General features: G+C 41.3%; 1 protein-coding gene across 3 annotated transcripts in view; it reads right to left on the reverse strand.

Annotated features, from left to right (window-relative positions):
* PTPN3 (protein tyrosine phosphatase non-receptor type 3) overlaps positions 1 to 14690 on the reverse strand; it is a 153992-nt gene extending 139302 nt beyond the window's left edge. The window contains exon 1 of one of the 3 annotated variants that reach the window (XM_062610971.1): positions 14517 to 14690. In XM_062610971.1, the coding sequence (XP_062466955.1) occupies positions 14517 to 14565 (49 nt within the window). In that variant the 5' untranslated portion in view covers positions 14566 to 14690. The remainder of the gene's footprint in view (positions 1 to 14516) is intronic. The other 2 variants (XM_062610970.1, XM_062610972.1) reach the window with 2 other exon arrangements.
* Positions 14691 to 15970: the final 1280 nt, after the last annotated feature.

Consider the following 15970-nt stretch of genomic DNA (forward strand, 5'->3'; position numbering starts at 1 on the left):
CCCTACTAATTTCTCTTCAAAACAAAACTCTGCTCCATAAGTGGTTCTTCTGCACTTTTGCTGCCCAAGTTTGCTAGTTATTGTGATACAGACCTTAGAACAGCCTTCTGGTACATAAAGGGGGCTTACAAGGAAGCTGGAGAAGGTTTTTTTAAAAAAACAAGTAGTGAAAGGGCAAGGGGAAAGGGGAGAGATTTAGTTAGTATTAGGAAGAAGTTCTTTACTGTGAGGGTGGTGAGACACTGGAACAGGTTGTCCAGAGAAGCTGTGGCTGCCCCATCCCTGACAGTGTTTAAGGCCAGTTTGGACAGGGCTTGGAGTAATCTGGTCTAGTGAAAGCTGTCCCTGCCCATGGCAGGGGGGTTGGCCCCTTTCAACCATAACCGTTCTGTGATTATGATTTTAGGGGCAGTAAAGAGCCAAGTGACAGTGTGATTGCCTGCACAAAGCAACATAAACAACTAGGGTGTACCAAGTGCTCTGTGGCAACTGCCCTGTGACACTGTTCTCCTGTAGTAAGCAAAAGCAGGATAAACTAGCCTGCAATTACCAAGTGGGTTAATTCACTCTTTAAACATAAACATAGATCTAAAATGAGATTATATTACATCAGAAACAAGGCAGAGTTTGAAGATATTTGTTGAAATTTGGCTTAATGACTCTTTTGTCATTGTAATTCACACCTTTCACCTTGCTAATATCTAGCAATTGCAAATTGGCACCCTACCAGAAAATGAAAGTAGCATCTTTTGCCTTTCCTTTCTGTTTGCTTTATCTGTTCTTTCCTATTATTTTCTATTTTTCAGTCACAGTGGACTTTCTTTTAAAAGCCGCTAATCCATTTCTGAATTGTAACCACTGTACAAACAGCTCCATGTCATTTGTTTTCAAAAAATTAGCTCTTTCAGCTAAGCTTATAACTTAAAAAAAACTATGCAACTTGGTGCATTTTATGCTCACTGGTTGACAATGGATCACACAAAATACCTGTGATTCTTTACTATGTCACATATCCATAGATTTAGATTAGGTATTAGGAAGAAATTCTTCACTATGAGGGTGGTGAGACACTGTGACAGGTTGCCCAGAGAAGCTGTGGATGCCCCATTCCTGCAAGTGCTCAGGACCAGGTTAATGGGGCTTTGAGCAACCTGGTCTAGTAGAATGTGTCCCTGACTACAGTAAGGCATTGGAACTAGACGATCTTTAAAGGTTCCTTTCCATCCAAACCATTCTGTGATGCTATGACTCATGGCCTACAGGTGTTTTGTTGAATATGACAAAGAAATTACCCAGGACTGTTTCCAGAGATACCAGACATTGTCAGAACTTTTCTAAAGCCAGCACTGAGCCAGCATCCTGGCCCTGTCTTTGCAGAGGCTCAGAAGGGAAGCCCAGCCTGTGAGCTGGACAGCCTGCATATGGAGTGCTACATGAGGGGTTTCCCTGAGCTTCTCCACTGTAAGATGGTAGAGCCCATGGCTGACAGCAGGTTTGCAGTCGTGTGGGGGTGAAACCCTGGAGATACAAGGAAGGAAGCCAGCACATGATGTTTTGAAGGTGGTATTGCTGAGCTGGGCTGGGACTCAGCTGCCTGCCTGGTTTGGCCCCTTCGCATGGCAAAGAGCCCACAGCCCTGGAGAAGCTGTTTTCCTCCGTCACCACCAATTATGTGCAGAAATTCTCCTCCCTTTAGTTCTCCGGCAGATGTCTTGTGGCTCAGACTCAGGAAAATCACTACACCCCACTTGGAGACAGTAGACACATCCAGTGGCACAAAAAGCAAGGAAGGAATTTGCCATGTCCTTACAAAGGCAATTTTTCCGTGTACACAGAGTCATGTGAAATGCTGGGCTAGGATCTGCCCTGTTTCACTTAACACATGCAGGCTGCACTGCCTCTGTGCCCAGGGCGCCATGGTAACATCCACTACACCTATGCATCTCTATAAACCATAGTATGTTATTTATTATGTTATTTATTAAGTATTCCTTCCCAGAAGGATCGTCTGTACTAATCCGACCAGGGAGGAGAGGAGTCTCTTTTGCCAGAAAGCTCATCCTCTCAAGATTCCAGTTTCATGAATCAGATTTCTGTTTAACTCATTTTATCTGACACAACACAGCAGATATTTTCTGTGCAGAGAAGTGGGAAAAGATGCAAGCATCTTTCTGAAGAAGCTGGTGTATCAAGTCCAGTTTGGTAGCTGTCTTTCTTTCAAGCTCACAGAACTTGTCAAGGACATGCACTCTGCTGTCAGTTTTTAGCTGTCTTTCACTTCCTTATCACTCTTAGGAATCAACACTCATGTTTTGTAAACACCTACTCCCAGTTTAGGAAAGGGTTATGGCTATGGGGAGAATTTGCAAGAACTTGGTTACAGTGCTGATGTTCTCAGTGGATATAGGGACGTATTTGATTCAAACAATGCTTTGCAGATCCATTTTCCTCCCTAGTTAAGCAAGATTTAATCTAGTAAAATGCACGGTGGCTACCTTTAGAAATATATGGTATAAAAATACCAAACCATGTACCTGAGATTAAAACACAGCCCTGCCTTTTTGCTGACAGCATGTGGTGTGTGCTGTTTGCTTACTCATCACAGTAACTAGTCCGGTGCATCTTTCCAGGTTTTCAATATTAGGTTATCTGAGCCTATAAAATCAAGCTGACAGAATGAGTCACCCAGTAGATTGTTGCCTAGTGGAAAAAAAGAACAGGCTCGTCATTATATTTGCCCACAAAGCACCATGCACACCAGTGGGGCTGTGAAGATAATAAGCATAAACTTCATTATTGCTAATATGCTCTTCTTCAGCTCTCAGATACACATTGTATTTCTTTTATATAATAACTTTTTGTTCATTTCCTAGAATTGACAAAATACTTCAGAGAAATTAATCTCATGAATAAAGGTTCATTGGCTTCCTTAAAAATTCAAGCAGTAATACCAGAATAGCAATAAAAGTTATTGTTCAAAAAAACACCGCATTAAATGTGTCATCAGGTCCAGCTTAATGGAATCAAATACACTTAAGAAAATGGCATGCTCTAGTGATAATAAGAGTACACTTCAGATTGGTAAACCACTTTTTCATTCTGGCTACTTTTTTGTTTTGGCTACTTGGCTATTTCTTGCTTTTTGTAGAGCTGAAAAATAACATTTCACGCTACACACGTATATTATATGTTCCCAGCAAGAGCAGAGAGTATTTCTGTCTGGTAGTTGCTACTGCAGAGAAAAACAAAGAGCAGCAAATCAAATTACAGTGATATTCATTTAATCTGGACTCTGGAAACAGCTGTCCACTCTACTCTGCCGTCAAGAGCCTTTGCTTTCTTCCACTCTGACATGCCTATGACATAGCAACTTACACCTCTCCACAAGTTTTCTGTCAGGTCAGGTCTGGCCAAGGGGATAGATTTGGTAGCCTCACTTTTGCAAGGAAACTTTTTGGTTTCCTCACTTTGCAAGGAACGCCTTTCCATGGGCTGACTTGTGGGGCAGGCGAGCTTGAGCTGCAAAAGAAGAGGAAGCTTCTCACTTGAGAAGATGCCTGGGGAGAAACCTGCTCACCTTTCTTCTGTGTTGGCCAAGGCACTTTAGCTATGAATACTAGAAGCTGACTGATAAACAGTGGGTTTTCCGATGGAGAGTCACTCTCAATTTTTCTCTACCTCCTCACCCTGAACAGCACAGAAGTATGGGGAATGGGATTTGTCTCTGCCACTCCTTCCTTCTCACACTCTTCCCCTGCTCCAGCATGGGGTCCTTCCCAGAAAAGACAGTGTTCCACAAACTTCTCCTCCTTTGGGCTTTCTCCTGCTCCAGTGTGGGGTCCTCCATGGGCTGCAGTTGGATATCTGCTCCACCACCGACCTCCATGGGCTGCAAGGGCACAGCCTGCCCCATCATGGTCTGCATCATGGGCTGCAGGGGAATCTGTTCTCTGTGCCGGGAGTACCTCCTCCCCTCCTTCTCCACTGACTTTGGTGTCTGCAGAGCTGCCTCTCCCACGTATCCTTACTCTTCTCTGGCTGCAGTTCCCTTTGCGCAGTAACTTTTCTCTTTCTTGACTATGTTACCCCAGAGGTGCTACCACCATTGCTGATGGGCACAGCCTTGCCCAGTGATGGGTCTGTCTTGGAGCTGGCTGGCATTGGCTCTGTCAGACACAGGGGAAGCTTCCAGCAGCTTCTCATGGAAGCCACCCCTCTAGATCCCATCCATCCCTTCATTCCAGCCTTTCTAGGAGAAGGGGAGGTGTCTAGACAGCTGGCCACCAGCCCCCATGCTAGGTCTTCTCCCATGGCTTAGAGCAGGGCCCTCTCTGATTGACTGTGAGGGCAAGCGGATATTGCAAAGGATAAGAGCTAACAAGGAAGCAGGGGAAAAAAACAGCAAACGAACTATGATACTAAGGTGTGGAAGGAAGGAAGACAGCTTGCCTGAGCCCTCCCACAGCATATGAAAAAATGCCACAGGCAAAATATGAAAAGGTAGAGCAGAACCACAGTTTCCATAGGCTTTTCAAGTCATAGAAGCTGTGACTACTAGCTATTAAAACAGACTTAATGGCCAATAGTTTCCTGTCATCTGAGGTGGTTACAAAACAGGGACACAGGCACTGCCATCCCTTCCTGGGTCATGACCACAGCAGATGTCACCCTGCCCCCCTGAGGAATGTCACTGCTACCAAAGATGATCCCCATGGATAGCACAGCAACTCCTACAGAAATGCATTTTTTTGTTTCCTAGGTAATTTCTCTTTAATGCAGCATAAAACAATTGCCCTATATTGCTTTCTCTGAGCGTTAACTACTTGCAGGAAGATTGCGTAGCCCCATCTCTCAGGATTGATAGGAGGAAAGGACCTGCCCTTATTTGTTTAATAGATAAAATTGAATAAAAATAAAAAAGATTCTTAATGAAAAGTGTTGATGTTTTGGTGGGGTTTTTTATTTGGTCTTTTTTTAATTAAAAGGCAAAATCCAAATAGGAAAAATCTCCAAAATAATTCTCATAAACTTTAAAAGTTACACTCAATGTTAAAGGAAAAAGGTTAATGTAAACCATTTCTGAAGTCAGAAAGAATTCTGTATTTATTAACAGGAAAAGTTCAAAAGATTACTCGTACAGATTCTTTGACATATCATCTTGCAAAAGCATAATCCTCATAAGAAAAACTTTTTGGCAGGAGCACCCTCCTTGTTGAATATGGGATGGTTACTCTGGAAAAAGGAACAAGATCTAGCTTGTTGAAATGGCTCTGCAAACGCAGAAGAAAAGCAGGTTTTACCAAGAACTGTTTCTAGACACTTCTGTAGATGTTTCTCTTAAATGTGAATAAAGAGAGATCTGCAGTCTAAGTCTTGGACTGCCTCTGACACAGCACCACTGGGAGGAATAAAGGTAGAAAAACCATCTCGTCCTTGCCATTTACTTTTTCTCTCTCTCATTCCTGCTGGTTTTAATATTGGCAGAGGATTCTCCAGGGGGATTTTAAGTCCATTTGTCTCTGAAGCACAGAGATCAACAGGCAATTCAATGAAAAGCCAGAATGGGGAAGAGAAATCCAAACCGCAAGCCAGCAAGGTGAGTTAGTATTTCCACCCATGGTTTTGCAAGGGATTAGGTATTCATAAAGATTTAACTAAGCTCTGCTTTGCCTGTGCAGCTGCAATATTAATAATAGCCCTGAATCTTGTAGATCTGTTATATTTCCTCCACAGCAAGTCTGCAGCAGTGACTATAGCTCTAGGCTGTTTCTGTATTACTGAAATTCACATCATTGTGATTTTCTGACCCTTTTCCTCCATTATCATTAAAAAGAAAAATGAAAAAGTGTTTCTTCTGCTCAGACCCTGCTGTCAATCTCCATGCTCACTGTATGTTATCTGCCTCCCTCATTATCTGGACCATGGCAGTAAAAGTACTGAACAAAGCACAGACAAAACCCCTTGCAGCTAACTTAAAATACTTAATGTCATATATCGCCTAATTAGCCAGCTTCCTTTTGCAATGAGATTTTGATTTGATACCATTGTTAGAAATCTTGAAATTGTTTTTTATCCTGACTTCATTTCTACCTCTGTCTTGTTTATATACTTTTGTCACCTCTAGAAGCTGAGCTTTATTCACTTGTTTTGATCTCACAAATATTCTTGGGTCACATTGCATAAATGTCTGAGGTTTCTAGAAAAGACTGAACCTAGGTTTTCAGGACAACTCACAGACTTCCAGCGCTATATTAAACCCTTTCTAGTAACAATCCATAAAACATGCATTAGTACCAAGTTTTTGGTTGATAATTTTTTTTTCTTTCTTTCTGGATAGGAGGTACCTCAGACTTCAAGATGACTTAATTTTTAGCCTAATAAAGGCTCCTGGTGCTATTAGCTCTACACCAAACTGTATCCCTGTGTCATCTTAGTGTGGGAAGGAGAGCAGAGGGGGTGGGTATCAGTTACCTTCCTGGCAACACCAGAGGAGCTGCAGGGTCTTTATTCCTGGGTGGCTTGGAAACAGGTCACCTACTGTATGTGGAAGCCAAGTGAAATGCATATGGCAGTCTTGGTCTTTTGAGCTGTTCTGTTCTGATAATAAAACACCAAATAAAAATAAAAAGAGCAAACAGCATCAGATTTGACCTTCTCTGGTTCTGCACAAACAAACCTATTATCAAGGAGGCTTTGGGCTTTTATCTCTCTTCTGTCTAATATGTGCCTCCCTAGTAAGCATTTTACAGATCCCAGTGGTTTCTGTGGAACAGAAACAAACGTTAAAAGAAACAAATTCAAAGGAAAAGGTTTGGGTTTTGGTGCATTGGGTTTCGATTTTTTTTTTATCTCCTTTTTATTCTTTTGTCCAGAAATGACAGAATTGGTTCCCAACTTGGAACGCAATTGTTTATGACAATAAATCAGTTGACTTCACTGCTGCTGTGCCATCCAAAATGACTTTGTAATCTGGAAAAAAAAATGACTGTGCTGAGGAGAAAGGGAGCAATGGCCATTTCCCAGGCTTTTTTGACCTTCTGAGCAAGAATTGGAACTTGCCTAGTGGTTTAGATGCTAATCTGTCTACCCAGTGTGTGGGTGTGCTCTGAGTCACAGCCAACATGTGCACTCACTTCTAAAACAGGGCTTCCTAAATATTTTTGTAAGGGTAACTTTTGTTTAACTTGCATTTGGCAGAGTCCCACAATGGGAATGGTCAAAAGCTCAGGAAGGTCCATATGTTGTGTATGGAGCTGCTAAGAAAAACTTTGAATGTTTTCAGACCTTATTCTCTCTAGCTGAAGAAGTAAAGCCTCCTCCCAACATGAATTAAGATACTGCTTTTTTCTCACCCGCTCGCCAGCAAACCACATCTGTCAGGCTTCAAGTGTGCAATAACAACTGTCTGTCCACAGTGAAGATAAATGTCTAGGGGTTTTTTATTATTATTTTTTGGCATTTGCTGTATTTATTTTTTTTAATCCATGCCTAGATACACAAGGAGCATTCTGCCGAGGACGCTCCAGGCAGCTGTAACTGTGTAAGTACTAAGCGAACAGGATACAGTGGCCATATACAGGCAGGAGGCACCGCAGAGATTTCTGCAAAGAGAATTCCTTTTTTTTTTTTTATTCCCTATTTTATTGTTCTGCTTATTACATAACTGGGAACATGGATAATGAACATGTTTCAGTCAAAGCATCACAGGTGTTACAAATTGCTTTCTCTCTTGAAGGCCCTGTTATTAACCCAGTTACTGCTGGTAATAATACCTGCTGCTCTGCAAATAAGCCTGAAAAATGCACTGGGGCCAGATTCAATAAAGGGCTTAGGTGACTCAGCATAAGTTGGTGTAATACCCCATATTTAAGATCTCAGGCCTTTGAGCAGAGCCTGAATCCTGAGCAATAGATCTATAAAGTGCACAAAGCGAGTGTTAGGTGCTTGCAATAACAACCCCAAGCAGCTTTGCATGTACCTGCTTAGACCTAACCAATAAAGCTGACTGGGTGGGAAAGGAACCTTAAAACCCACCTGGCAGACCTGCAAGGAGATATTTGCATTCAATCATGATCCTATATTCCAAAAATATGTTATAAATATATTCCAAAATATTGGGGGGGGGAGGGGGTGTTCCTTTTTTTTTCTTGTTTCCTTTCAGAGAATTCAACAGCCCTTAATGCTTTTTAATGTTCCTCCTTTGCCAGGACTGCCACACATTGATTTAATGTCCATCTGCTAAAGCTGTAACCTGGGAAGCAGATGTCCTAAGCTTGGTTCCTGCTTTGGCTGCACAGTGTGTGGGAGGGGGGCTGCAACTCCCCCATTCCCCTGAGATTATGCAATTAGCATCTCTAAAGTAGGTCAGTGTGAGTGGGCTGGAGGGATATGCTTCTCATCCTCCAGCTGCAACTGTGCAGAAAACAATTCAAGATTCATTAGTCCATAAAGAGAAACAGCCTATTAAGCAACCAAGTCATGTTCCCTCATGCTCAGGACACTCACCTGGCATGAGGGCAACCATGTTTCTGGCCCTTGTCTACCTTTGAATTTCTTTGTGTTAACCAGTGGTGGTTATATGTGAACTGCAAGAAAAAGGGACCCAACAGGGGAACTAAAACTAATTCCTGTCCAGCTTTGCTTGGAGTGAGTGTTGTAACCACAACCAGGCTGGTGACACTGCCCAGTGCCAGATTATCCTCACTTCTGCTGGCCAGGCTTTCTCTCAAGAGACATAATAGGTTTGAAACTACATATGTTTGTGTCCAAATATATTTGAATATTCCCTATTTGAATAAGGAATGAAAACTTCCAAGTCCTCTAAGTAAATAATCAGGCTACTGTGCAGTGCTTGGGCAGAGGAGAGGAATTTTGCATTTCAGTTGCAGACTGCAACAGCCACTGTACATGATAAAGTAAGAAACAGACCCCTGGAAGCTGAGTGTCCTCTGAGGACACTCGCAGGACTGACTGTCCCCACAGTATGCTTAGTTAGGGATAGGTACAAAGCAAGCCTTCAATTGTTCACTCAACTCCACCAAGACTGAGACAACTCAGGACATGCACAGAAGTATGGCTCAAGCTTCTGGTAAACCTAAGAGCAAGTAAGTCCCTGAACTTAATCACCACCAGCTTTTTTGGGATTTTGGTCTTAAATGCCTCATTTGTGTCAAGTCCCAGGTCAGAAAATCTTGTATGGATTTGACACCTAGCTCCTTTTCCTGTGAACAAGGGACAGAGCCCCCTGCAGATTGCAGTGCTCCAAGATAAACCATCAGTCTGGAACACCATGCAAAGTTTTGCTGTCAGTTATCCCATTACAACTTTGACTCCATGGTGATGGATGGCATAACTGGGCCAAAAATATAATAGCAGAATTGGGTTGGGTTTTCTTTTCATTTAGAGGCAAGGCCATGCTATAAAATGGGGAGGATAAATGCGAGTAAGGAGACCCACCCCTACCAAGAACTCTGTATGGCCAATGCAGTAGAGTCTCTATCCCCTGGAAATCAGCGCAGCAGAAACCTCGCAGACATGATAAAGAAAAACTCTCCAAAGACTCAGAAATCTTTCCAGACCCAGGAGCTCAGTGGACCGTATGTGTGAGTACCTTTGAGGTGCAAAGTGTATGCTGAGCAGTACTGCAACCGTATTCCAAAGTCCATTTCTCTGTTTTCTTCCTCGACATCATTTCCCTTCCTTGCAAAGCCAGCCTCGGCCATCTGCCTACTGTCCCTCAGAGCCCATCATCCTGCATGAGGAGCTGAGTGCCTCCAGCTGCTGGTAGCCTTCCCACCCACGTTACCACAGCAGCAGAAACAGCAAAACAAGGATGCCATGTGGGCAAAGTCTCTGCATCCTCCGGGTTCATGAGCAACCTTTATGCAGCTGCCAGGCCCCAGAGGAGCCTGCAGAACTTGGGTGTTTCCTCCAGCTCCTTTTCCAGCTGAGCCTGGCACATTTATGGGACAACTAGGATCATCTGTGTGCAAAACAAGTAGACAGCACTGGTTATACCCACTTTTAAGAGCTTTTTTTAAAGAGAACTATAATGGCCCAGAGTGAGCATAACTTAAGCTGTTTCCCCAAATACATTTCTCGGTATCATTTGACTGGTACAAATGTCTATTTTATATTTCTACCTGGACTCCACCCTTGCGTTGCATAAGCCCTTCTTCCAGAGATAGGTCAACACAGAGAAATTCACATGGAAATATCCTGCAATGTGGTACTGAGATGAGGAGCATATGAAGACTTACATGGATTACTTTTGCCTTGTTTTCATTTTGGTTTTCCTTCTTTTGGACATATATGATCTTCAGAATGTAAGGAATGATATAGAGATCATTTTCTATTAGTTGACTACAGCTACAGATTGGCTTGACATACACTGATGTGTTAATTTGGCAAGATATCAAAAAATCAGAACCAAGAAAGCTGACAGTTAGGCAGCACAGTTCCCTGGAAAACAGCCTTTCTTAAATAAGTCTTTTGTTTTGACAACATGACAACTCTGTTCATGAACAGGAGCTGTATTGGGACAGTATATTTTGATTTCTCCGAGGCACGCAATTTAACACCACATGACATTTTGATTTAAAATGTGCACTTACTGGAACTTATAGGGTATGCGTTAGATTGATTAAGAACTGATCCTCTGGTAGATTTTTACAAGGTAGCTGTCCACAAGGACATAGCTGGGGCTGTTCTTCTTGTAGTCCACCTGGGACCAGTTCTTATCCTGACATGTTTTAATATGTCAATCCACAATCTAAACAAACAAACAATCTGATGTCTTTACTGGCAAATTTGGTAGGTGATTCGAAAAATAAGTGAGGTTGTTAGTAGGGAATCACTCCTGCTTTGAGGGTGATCATTTGTTTAAATGGTCAAAGTCTGAAAAAATGCATTGATATACTCAAACAAAAGATTTTATATTTGAAAATAGAGAAATGATGCTGAGGACGAGCAAATGGCTGGGAAAATGTTCCAGAGAAGGACTTTTTAAAGACTCCTCCTAGACAGTCACCACATTTTTGTCTTCTCAAGACACATAGAGAATAGAGACCTACCACATTTTCCCATCGGTGCTCACATAATACCACAGTGCTGCTCTTAAGCAGTGAGAATGGATTATATTAACTTTAGAATGTTTTCTCAAATCTGAAATCTAATTAAGCCATCCTGAAAGTGTATGCTTGACATTTCATGGCTGGGAAAACATAACCATAAAAAACACAAGCAGACAAATAAAACCTTACTGGTTGAGACTAATGTACTTTTGTTATATGCTCTTCTAAGCTTATATAAAAAATACATATCTGGGCTCTGGGAATATAGAAATACTGCCAAGAGGAGCAGACTAACAGGTTATATTCAAAATACATGAAAAATTGTGAAACCATTATTAAAATAAAAAATAACAAAAGGATAAGTGCAAAAAGCTAGCTTCTATTATTTTCCTTTGAAATTTGCATTTGCAAGCAGCTATTTAGGAATATCTAGGACTATGCCACATAGTTCAGAAGTCCGTTTACCACTATTCTAGAAGAAATTGCATTTATTACATAGATTTTGCTTTCTAAGAGGAGTAAAATCCATTGCAATGGCTAATTTTGTATATTTTCCTTTGAAAACCATCTCTGCCAAGAGTGTCTTTTCAAATGGCTTCAGAAAGATTGATGAGGAAGAAGGTGTACTGAGCCTAGTTACGTAGCTGTGCTTGTATGCTCTATGTACACCTCCCACAACGTTGTTTTGATAATTATAGTTTTTGAGACAGAAAAAACAGCTCCAAAATGCAACAGCAGCAAGAGATGGTAGAATCTTAACCTCTATGCTGCTGTTTCAGGACATTTTACTTTCCTGGTCTTGTCAAATCTCTCATGAGACAAGCCTCCTGGAGGGATACCTGACATCAGAAATTACTAATCTGCAGTTTGCCCCAACTGCCTGGGGAAACAGAGTGACAGACTACAGAAAATCCCACCTAATAATCATAAGCAAAGAGTAGTCGCTTGTGGAGTGAATACCTTGGCACTAAAATATTGGACCATCATGGACCTAAGGAAAACATGTCCCATGACTAACTATGGGCTAATTTTTTCAATGCTGTAACCATCCTGGTGCGTCTTGGAGGGGAAAAAAAAAAATCCCCAAACATAAATGCCTTTTTTTACCTTGAAAGATATTTAGAGAAATGACATTAAACAGAAGACACGTGGAAATTCATTGTCATGGACAGCTAGCCTATAAGTCCAAGTTTTGAGATACTCGCTGACTTCACATAGCAACAGATACAAAGCAAACAGCCCCAAACAAGTAGCTGCAGACTCACAAAAGATGTACCATGCTAATTTTGCTTCACAGAAAAGATTTATTAAAAGACTTAGGTTTTTATTTATAAGCTAAAATGTGCAGCAGGTTGACCTTTTGGACCAGCCCAAGAAAGCACTTAGTTTTGAGCTGAAATGCATTGCCTGCTGGGGCACAATTTGACCCTTTACACCTAGAATGGACCTATTCAGTGCTCAATTTTTCTTTTTAACGCATCAGTTACATGCGTTACTTGTTCTTGGCAAGTGTTTAATACTGTAAATACAAGGCTGATCCTCCACATTGTCATTTGTTCAGTCCATGGGGTTACCTTGATTGGCTTTGGGGGGGGTCGCTTCTGATTCATGCCATCAGAAGATGTAATTAGGGGGTCTTGACTGTCCATCCTGAGGTATTGCATGTATTCCTTCCTCCTATGGGTTTATTTCCCCTGGGCTTCACTTGATTTCCCTGTGCAAACTTTTCAGCCTTTACAGTGCATGGCTCATTTCTGCAAAATCTGGGGTCAAACTGAGATTGAGAAATCTCCCTTTCTCTCTTACACACATGCAAAATCAATAACTCTATGAAGTTGTATTTCGTATGCAAACCTGAGCAGTTTAAGAACTCCAGTTACCTTTTATGTCTTCCATAAAAGGCAATTGGATGATTTTAACCCAGTATGACTTGTTTTTTGTTGGTTTTTGTTTTTTGTTGTTTTTTTTTAGCATTAAAGTAAACAAGAAAAAAAAAAACAAAAAGGAAATTAGTCCATAAATGAGAAAAATGCTCATTTATATTGCTTAGGTTACAGCAAAGCTAAAAATCAGTTACTGACATCCTGCTTTCTAAAGCCCTTTAATAAGACATGAGGCAGCAGAAAGGAAAGCATCACTGTTTTTTTTTTTCATAGCACAGATATTATAACTCCAGATTTCCTTTAAATTCTTACTATCACTTGGTTACATGCAGGCTGGTTTGTAAGTCAACTCAGCAGGACACTGTATGCAAAGAAGATTTTTAACTGTCACCTTTTGCACATGGGACTTTGTAGGGAGTAGAAAACAAGACATAGTAGGAAACATCTCTCCACGGGTAAACTGCGTCTTTGCTGACATCCCTGTCCTATTCCCCTCTTGATAACCAACACAAAGCCCCATGCAAAGTGACATTTTTACATTCAGAACAAATACAATCTTTCTATCTGAGGTAAATTTTAAATAATACCCTCCTGCTTCTGCCAAAATGAGCCAGGCCATTCAAAAAGCAAAGTTTCTTGAGTTTAAAGTGAGAAGCTTTCTTTTTTGCACAGAACTTTTTTCTGGCAGTGTACTGAAGTGGCTTCAGGACATACTAGTTCCGTTTCTACCTTTGCCCAACTATTTTGTCAGACAAGTCCAGTCCAGACTTAGTTACCTGATTTCATTATAGGCAGTGGCATTTCTACCTTTCTGTCATACCCATCCTTGCCATACTGGAAATCTGACTTGGTGTTTTCAGAAGTCTTTTAAAACATTCCTAATAATTTTAAAAGCCACCATGTACAGGTTTTGTTTTGCTGTTGTTTTTTTTTTTCTTGCCTGAGTTACATTTTCTAGTAATACAAATAAAATTTCTGGTTAGCTAAGAAGTTCTGTGACAGCTTCCTTTGGAGAAAGAGGGATGGGTTTGGAAACATTGGTGCTGTACTGTAACTCTCAGCTGGCATTTGGGAAAAATATTAGAAAGCTTGCTGATGCCTTAGGAAAAAAGGCGCTTTACATTGTCAACAGCAACAAAAAAAGACATTGCTTTTAATCATATTATGTCTTCCCAGAAAATGCTTTCACAGCACTCCAGTCTACCAGTCTGCCACTCAAGTTACTAAATCAAAGGCCGTTGTTCACATTCTCCACCACACAAGCAACCCCACGCCACAGTGCTTTTCAAATACAAGTGGAAAGTCAAAGATTAAAGCAAGTTTCTACAAGATGCTTTTATATCAGACTTCTTCATACAAGCATCCTTTCTTTCACTTGTAAGTACACTAATCATATTTCAATTGCATGCCTACAATATAAAGTTAATAACTTCCTTATTTCCTTATTTTAGCATTTCCCCTCTACTCCCTCTGTCTTTTCAATTATACTAGATCATTTCTTTAATTTCCTTCCCAGTGTTCTGTTTTCATTTTTTATACAAAATCATATTTGGTCACTTACACTTTTCTTGAGGATAAGCACATGACAGCAGCATCTCTTGCTCCACCATGGTGCTGTCTGTTGGAGAGGTCAGTGGTCTTTTGAACAGCTTTAAGGATATATTTTGCAAGACTAAGCTCACTCATGCAGGCTTCTGATCTTCTCCAGTACTCTGCTTCTGTGTGTTGTCACATGTTATCCTCCCTCCTGAGAAACCTGTGAAACAGGTCTGGCAACACACATCTTGTGTGTCAGAAGAGCTTTAATTGATTCATTGCAACAGGTACCCACCCTCATTAAAAAAAAGTTGAAAGGAGTAGTCTCTTAGCGCCTCATTTGAAATTACAGAACCTAAGGAATGTCACAGCTGGTGCACTTTAAAGGGAAACTACTTGTTGGGTTTGCGAATATACAGGAAATAATTTAAAATCAATCTTGCAAGCCAAATAAACCACAGCTAGCGGTATAATTCAGGCATTCCTGCACTGTGGGAGAGCAAGAATCTTTCAGCTGTGTACCAAGGTGGCAAGGGCTGCCACTGTGTCTTCCCAAGGCACAATTTCTTGCGTGACAAAACAACTCTACGTCTCATCTACAGAGGCTTCTGCTTCTGTGAATAGCAGCTCTGATTGCTACTGATTTGAACAAATTGTATGAACCTGATTTCTGAGAGATACACCCCCAGAAATGCAAGGTTAATGGTGCCTCAGTGCTTGCAGAGATGGTTCCTCCATGCAGCAAATGTGATAATTGCTCTGCCTTTCAGCAACCTCCATCTACCCATCCAGGACTCAGTGAGGATCCCCTAGCACTGCCCTGGAAGTCCCTCGCAGCTCAGTTTCTAGTTATCTGTTACCCCCATGACCAAGAGGGATTTCAGGTGGGCATTCCTTAAGACCTGTATCAATTTCACACTGGGGGGCATCTCATAGAACCCCATAGCAGCTTACTACTACTGTTGCTCTTGCAAGCTTTTGATACCACTGTCAAGTGCAGGCAAGGCTGTGATTATCAAGGAAACAAAAAGCAAGAGACGCAGGATTTAAGCCTGACTCTGCCTCTAATTTTCCCTGTCACCTTGGGCAAATTGCTTTACCTCTCAGTATTTCTGTTTCTCCATCTCTAACGTATGGATAATTATAGTTCCCTTTCTTTGGAAAATGCTTTGAAACCTGTGTACCAAATGCAGCATGAAAGAGGAAGCTATCATTATTGCACACTTGTAAAATACTGGGATGGGGCAGACAATGAGGAGCAAACATCTGAGATTCCATGCATGTAAAATGTTGTGTTTTAAGAGGAACATGACCTTATTGTAATAATAACACACACACAAAAAATAATCCTGCAGAATTTGGCAAAAGTTCAATTTCTGTTTTCCCACTGGAATGCTGAGAGAAAAATCTAAATCAATTCTCACTTCTAGGAACATCACACCCTCCTGGAAACATTAAGTCCACCAGAGGTTCCTCAGT

The sequence above is a fragment of the Pezoporus occidentalis genome, unplaced genomic scaffold (genome assembly GCF_034315485.1).
Source record: "Pezoporus occidentalis ecotype Australia unplaced genomic scaffold, CSIRO_AGI_Poc_V1 ctg15, whole genome shotgun sequence".
NCBI classification, from domain to species: Eukaryota; Metazoa; Chordata; class Aves; order Psittaciformes; family Psittacidae; genus Pezoporus; species Pezoporus occidentalis.